Genomic DNA, 7,006 nt, shown 5'->3' on the forward strand with positions numbered 1-7,006 from the left:
CCCAGAACTAAAACAATTTCCGAGGCCAACTCTTCAGACAGGGATTCGACTGGACTGTGGGACATAAAGTGATACTCGTGAGGAGCATGCCTCTTAGCTCAAGTAGATACAAAAGACCAAACAGGCAGCTTCTGTCTGGAGGTGAGATGGGAAGGCAGAGAGGGGTGGGAGCTGGTTGAATGCACGGGGGGAATCCGGGCAGGAAAGAAGAAGTGTGCTGTCATAGTATGTGGAGAGCAATTACAGTCACATAACAACGTATGTATAAATTTTTGTATGGGAAAAAATAGAAAATAAAAAAAAAATGGCCGACTGCAGATAAAAAGAAAATGCTACATAGCGAAGTTCTGCTGTGACACGCGTGGGGTGGCCGTGGGTCAGAATGCACTTGACAGCCATGGGTTTTTGGTATTTTTTTCCTGAGCTATCAGTGAAGCCCTACCCCAGGCCTGTGGGTAACACTGGGGACACAGGAGGAATGATCCCTCCCCCCTCCCCTCCAGAACCTGAAAGTCTTTTAGGGGTCACAAAGCACTCAACGTTTACCCGGCAACCCACAAACCAACGCCAAGGAGAGTCTGAAGATTGCTTTGCTGATACCCAAGCTGGAGGCCAGGGTCCAAATCGACCTCATAAAACTGTGCAGGCAAACGCCCTCTAACATGGCTTGGTGTGACTCTGCAATCTGACCTGGCGTCCGGAATGAGACGGTTGCAGCTAACACCTGCTCCCCCTCTCCCTCCTCCTCCTGTGAGGCTGTTTCTTCTCAGAGGCAGTTAAAAGTCTAAACAGACAGGTGGTAGAGGCGTCTTCCCCCTTCCTCCTCCTCCTCCCCACTTCAGCATCTATACACGGCGTTAAGGCACTCACCCACGAGGAGTTTGACGTCTCGGACTGTGAAGTCAGGGTCAGGCATCCTGAAGGAAGATGAGGCAAGGCGTTTGGTGAGAAGCCAGAAACCCTAGAGCTAAACGCTACCCTGGGGCAGAGGGAGGCAATTTTTCCAAGAGGGTTCCTTTGCTTCCCCTTTGGAAACCCAAATGAGATAACCCTGAGGAACGACAGTAAAACAGTTAGTGCCTCAAGGGAGGGCCACCCCAGAACCACTGAGCCCCTTCTCCACCCGAAGCAAACTAAACCCCCTCTGTCTTCTCCATACCTGGACCCCAACACTGCTGCAGAAGAGGCTGGGACACCCACTGCCCACCTACCTCTCCAGAGAAGACCAAAACATGGGGTCAAGGGGAGGGCAGACAATTCAGCAAATACCTGCTCTGTTAAGGTGGGTAGCCTTCTCCTTGTCTCTCACCCTCTAAAAAATACTCCCCATAGGAGTTGTAAAGAGGGTACAGGGAACCCCTTTAAGTTCAGAGGGACAAAAAAGACACACATCATACCAATTCCAGGCATTTGTTAACATTGGTTAGAATGACTGTGGAGTCCTCTGGGTGGGGCAAATGATTAACTGAAAGGTTGAAGGTTCAAATCCACACAAAGGTGCCTTGGAAGAAAGGCCTGGTGATCTACTTCCGAAAAATCAGCCACTGAAGACCCCATGGTGCACACAGTTCTACTTTGACACCCATGGGGTCACCATGAGTTGGAATCGACTTAAAGGCAACTGGTTTATGACGATCGAGGTTTCATTCATTATTAGGCAACAATGATGCAGAGTTTAATGTCTACCCACAGGAATGAGTGCCTAAAGCAATCTGGCAGTTGATGCTCGCTGGATAGATGCTCAGAAGAAAAGCAGTCTGGGATGACACCCTCAGCCTCCTCCCCTGCCCCCTGCTCAAGGGTAGAAACCTGTTCTTCCAGCCTGCCTCCTGCTCTCCCTCCAACCTGGGGCTCTGACAGAAGCTGCCTCAGTGTGGGAGAATGTAAACAGGAGGCTGGAGAACCAAGCCGCTGCTGGGGCAGGCACAGAAAGGGGAGAAGGGTGGAAACCCCAGGGAACACGCCCTCGGTAGAAAGAGACTGGTTTCAAACCACAGGGTGGGCGTCTATGCAGAGAAGGGTATCTAGGTGCCCTGCCTCAGGGCTTAGGGGATGCCCAATCTCTTCACAGCTCAGGCGCTGCCTCAGTTTCCTGATTTGGTTCGATTCTCTTTAGGAAGGCCCTGCATGTACCTGGCAGTGGACGGGGGAAAAAGAAAAAAACATTGCTTGAGTAAGCACCCTAGGTCTGTCTGCCTAAATTGTCAGAAAAAGGCCAATCCTTGAGTAATTTTTTCCTTTTGTCAGAAACAAACAAACAAAAAAAAACAAACCAGTGGCCATCAAGTCGGTGCCGACTCATGGCAAGCCCAGGTGCTTCAGACAGAACTTAAGCAAAGAGATGCTAATCCCAGATAATGAAGATCCTTCTTTTTGATGGGAGATGGAAAAAAGCTATAAACTCTGTCAGCGAGGGAGAGACGGAAACAAACAATTGGTTTCATCAACTTACTTAATTCCCAGTCCATCCTTTTCTCGGAATATCAGGGGGACTCTGAGAGCCTCTCTCTGCACGTACTCATAGTTGAAATCTGTTTGGATGTTTGAATTAAAATAAGTTGGTTAAGTCAGGAAGCAGGTAATAAACCATAATCGGTTGATTAGGGCAAGAAAAGTGATGGCGAAGGGACAGGTTTCACGCTTGATAAAGGACCAACTCAACAGCAAACACTCCCCAGAAAACAATAGGAAAACGAATGAGGTGATGCCCCAGCACAGCCAGGCCAGCTCTCAGCTCCTCTGCCCACTCATTCACTCCCCAGCACCCCACCGGTCAGAACTTGTCAATGAGCAGCCCAAGGCTTGGGTCAGGAGGCTCATGAAAGAACCCCACACAGAAAGGCCACGGTTATTGAGGGGCAGAGAACTCACTCCAAGCTGAGCTCAGGAGGTGTAGGGACTGCAGAATGGAAGACCTCCACTTGGGAGGATCTGAAGCCCCAGTGAAGAGGTTGGGAGGAGGACACCCATCGTACTATCAGAGAAAATCTTATTGTAATATCCTGCATAGTGAAGGGGAGGGGAAGAGGACTGGTTTCCCTGGAAACTGTGTATTTGGTGCCAAAATCACAGGGAACTGGGCACAGTGCTGCTGTCTGTAATAGGGAAATTCTGCTGCGGCCATCACAATACTTGCTTCAACTACTTAAGTGAGAGGGATGCTCCCCAGGTGAGAGGTAGCAACGGGGGCATCCACCTCCACCGTAAGGCCTGAAGAAAACTCACAGGGTCGTATTCTCTCTAGTATAGACCCCAAACTCCTTACCCACAACCCTAGAGAGTGAAAAAAACCTTAAACTAATTTCTTTCCTCGCCTAGTTCCAAAACCCGGCCATACTCCTGAATACAGAGCTGAGTGAGGCGGAGATAAAGCCTCAAGTCCCCAAAAACCAAACTAAACCAGCCCAGGAAGACACTAGCGCTCCCTGGCCTGTCAGAGAGATGGAAAAGGCCTTGGGCCACTGAAGCTCCTGCCCCAGGGAAATAGTTCACCAGGGCAGTCTAGGGGGAGGAGGAGGAGGCCAGGGGCAACTGGGCTCAGAAGAGAGGGAGCAAACAAAACCCAGAGCTGGGGAAAGCCCTGACCTCAGCAGCTCAGAATCCCAGGGGCGCTCAGTGAATGGGGGATTCCTAAGGATTTAAAGCAAAAGAAGTTTAAGACGCGTCTATTTTGAATCCAGACTAAGGGATTCTTTTTCTTAGCTCCTCCCTCGAGTTTTGAGGCCAGATCTGAATTAACTAGCAAAACTCTAAGGCCCTCTCCTTTGAAAGGATCCTGGACAGCAGATTTAAGGAGGATACACTTTAGAACTTCCTTTCTGGAATATTCTACCGTATCCACACACCCAAAGCCCACCCCCTGGGGTCAGAGGCTTCAGGCCAGCTTCCAATTCCTCACAGGAGCCTGAGAAAAGACTCTGAGGCCCTGGGATAAGAATTCCTCACAAATGGCTAGGAAGAGTTTGCATATTGTTTTCCCATAGGATTTGCCAAACAACTCAGTAAAATGGGGGGGAGGGAGAGGAATTAAGATCCGTAAGGAAATTTAAATGGGGCTCGGACTAGCCTCCTAGCCTGTCGGCAGAATCCACAGGCTGGAAGAAATATCTTCTTCCCTCCCCCACAACTACCCCCGCCATCGGAGCCCAGCACCCCAGGAGGCCATGGGCACAAAAGAGAAACTTCAAAAATGCAAAGCCGGATGGTGGCTTCTGGGGGATAACCTCACAGCCCCAGCTGCTCAACCGGAACCCTGAGGAAGGAGGCGCTTCCCAGGTTATCAGCTCAAGGAGGGATGGAAGTGTTTTCCAAGAAGGGGAGTAAACAAAATGCAAACGAGGTTATTTAAAGGAAACGCAAATATCTGAAGGAAAAAACCAACCCACAAACCCTAGAAGGGTATATAAAGATGCCTAAGTAGGCAAGGACATCTCCAAAATACAACCCCACAGACTAGCCTGCACTAGGGGTGGGGTGGAGGGCACTCTGGGCCCAGGTTGGGGCGGGCCTGGCCTCTGGAGGCCTCAGACCCAAACTAGAGTGTTACCCGCAAAGTCCGGAGGCCGCCCCTAGCTGCTCTCTCACTGCCAGGGGCAAGAAGAAACTCAGGCCCTGAAGGCCTCAGGCTGGGGTGGCACCCCAAAACCCCAGAGACTCCCACAACTTCTGCTCTAAAGCTCGCAGGGTCTACAAGAAGAAGGAGCTTTCAAGGTCTCAGGCCTGGGAAGAGATCCCGTCTCACCAAGAAGTGCCCCAAATCTTCACTTCCAACTGCCAAGGGAGATGGCCTCACAGCCTTAAGTCTGAGGAAGATGTCACCCCATTACTCCTAGTCCTGCTTCCAACTGTCAAAGCCGCAGGTCTACAGGCCTCAGGCGTAAGTGGGGGCGTCACCCCAAAAACTCGACCTGGCCCAGCCCTGCTCTAACCTAGCAGAACTCACAAGAGGAAGCAGCGCTGCAGGCCCCAGGCCTGGCTGGGGGCGTCAACCAGTAACTCGGGCACCTCAGGTTCCTAACTGGCAGGGCCCTCGAAAGCACAGGGTTCTGGAGGCTTCAGTCCTCGGGGGGGTACTTCACCCCGATACCCTGAGGGCTTCCCAAGCCCCGCTCCAGTCAGGCGCGGAGCTCAGGGAGCAGGGTGCGCTGCTGGCTTGGGGAGGGGAAGGACGCAGCGCTCCTGCCCTCCCTCGGTCCATCAGTCCGTCTGTCCATTCCCAAACCCCTCCGTCCGTGGCCCCCCAGCTCTGCCCACCCTGGGGATGGTGGTGGGCACGCGCCAGGCCTAGGCCCACGCCTGGCCGCGTTCCCGCCTGCCCTCCTCCCTCGCCACCCCACCTCACCCCACCCCCCAGTGCTCAGCCTCGTTTCGTCACCGGATCCCCTGGAATGGGGGACGCGGGCGCGAAATACGAACCCAGCCACCGGCAGCTCCCTCCCCACGTGCGCGCGGCCCGCGGCGCGGAGGGCGGCACGGAGGGGGCGCCTCACCTTTGCCCTCCATGGCGTGCACGAAGTCCCCCTGGTACAGCTGGCTGCGCAGCTTCTCCTCCAGGCTGAAGCCCCGGACGCTGACGATCTCCTCCACGTCCGACAAGTCCTCGTTCTCGTCGTATCTCTGGCGGTCGATCGGGCGCTGCGGGTACGCAAACCAGAGAGCCCGGGACGTTATGGGGAGCATGGGGGTCGCCCCTCACCCTGGGCCTGGCACGAACAGGTGCAGGAGAAGCAAGCTCCCTTCACCCCACCTTTGCGCCCCGAGCAACTTTGCGCCCCTGCCAAAGATGCTGAAAATCAGGATGAGGAGACGGGCCCGCACCCCCAGATCTTGCTGCACCCTACATGGAGCACCCCCTCCTGCGAATGTGGAGGCAATGAAAGGGACATCTGAGGGGCTCTCCCTTGCCCCCACCCCCACCCCCGAGTTGTGTGGAGCTGTGCCCACTAGCCCGCAGCGCGGTTATGTAACTCGGGCAGGGGGCTCCGGCGCGGGCTGACGGGGCAGACGTAGGCCCCGGAGGCGCAGCTGCAGCGCCAGGCTTGGCGGTCATAGAGCCCCGGCGGCGGTGGCGGCAGAGCCGGGCAGCCGGAACCCAGGTCCGGCGGCATTTCTGAGGCTTGAGCCGCCTGGGAGCTGCCAGGGAAGCAGCGAAGCGGCGGTGGAAGGGCTGAGCCCCCAGCCGCCCCCGCCGACCGCCCGCCAGTGCAAGAAGAGGAGGTGGGGGGGGGCTCGGGGCTTGAGAGGGGGAGAGGCAGCCAGCCCGCCACAAAGCTCCCATCGGAGACCCCCAAACGCACCAGCAGCTGCCTCATCGCCCCACCAGCGCGCGCGCACACTCACTTCCTAAGGAGACTCCCCCGCCACTCCTCGCATCCCCCTGCCTCCTCCCTCCACCGCCCAGCGCCCGGCCCCGCAGCCCCCCAGATCCCCGGCGAACCCCGAGCCCGCTAAGCCCCCCCTCCAAGCCTTTCCCCGCCACCACCTCCCCACTTAAGTGTCTGAGGCTCTGAGCCTCACAAGGGACTGGAGGAGTAAGCTGCTTGCTTCCTTTTGCATGCAATTTATTATATTTTTTCCGGTCCTCTTGCAAAATACAGAAAAGGAAAGAAAAGGCAGCAGGAAACCAAAAACAAAAAAAAAGATCTATCATATACCAGATACAGATTTGGGGGGGAAAAAAAAAAAAGCTACACACCAATCTTCTTCCAGAGTCTTTCTCTGCCTCCATTTTTTTTAGGAGAGTTCACCAATTAATTGTCAACACTCCTGCCCCCAGCATTTTGGCCGAGGGGGCAAGGAGGGAAGACCAAAGAAAACAAACCGGAAAATAAATAAAGCAAGCCAGACAGCCGAGATCTACAAAGTTTTGCACCAACACTTGGGCAGCTCCGTTTGCAAAGTCCTAGGAAACCATTTTCAGCAGTTGTGGGGTGGGGGGGGAGGCGTCGACGTCATAATCCCCGGAACGTAAACATTGTTGCCGATCGCGCTCGGAGCCCGCGGCGGG

At 54.5% G+C, this 7,006-nt stretch overlaps 1 protein-coding gene across 4 annotated transcripts in view; it reads right to left on the reverse strand.

Moving 5' to 3' along the window:
* Positions 1 to 6,911, reverse strand: part of LOC111821051 (lysine-specific demethylase 2B-like) — a 63,329-nt gene extending 56,418 nt beyond the window's left edge. Inside the window, exons 1-4 of one of the 4 annotated variants that reach the window (XM_023733831.1) lie at positions 6,297 to 6,364; positions 5,490 to 5,634; positions 2,453 to 2,531; positions 871 to 917 (exon numbers count right to left, since the gene is read on the reverse strand). In XM_023733831.1, the coding sequence (XP_023589599.1) occupies positions 871 to 917; positions 2,453 to 2,531; positions 5,490 to 5,634; positions 6,297 to 6,311 (286 nt within the window). In that variant the 5' untranslated portion in view covers positions 6,312 to 6,364. Of the gene's footprint in view, positions 1 to 870; positions 918 to 2,452; positions 2,532 to 5,489; positions 6,177 to 6,296; positions 6,365 to 6,694 lie in introns of those variants that run through there. The other 3 variants (XM_023733830.1, XM_023733832.1, XM_023733829.1) reach the window with 3 other exon arrangements.
* Positions 6,912 to 7,006: the final 95 nt, after the last annotated feature.

This window comes from Trichechus manatus, unplaced genomic scaffold (genome assembly GCF_000243295.1).
Source record: "Trichechus manatus latirostris isolate Lorelei unplaced genomic scaffold, TriManLat1.0 scaffold00061, whole genome shotgun sequence".
In the NCBI taxonomy this organism is placed as follows: Eukaryota; Metazoa; Chordata; class Mammalia; order Sirenia; family Trichechidae; genus Trichechus; species Trichechus manatus.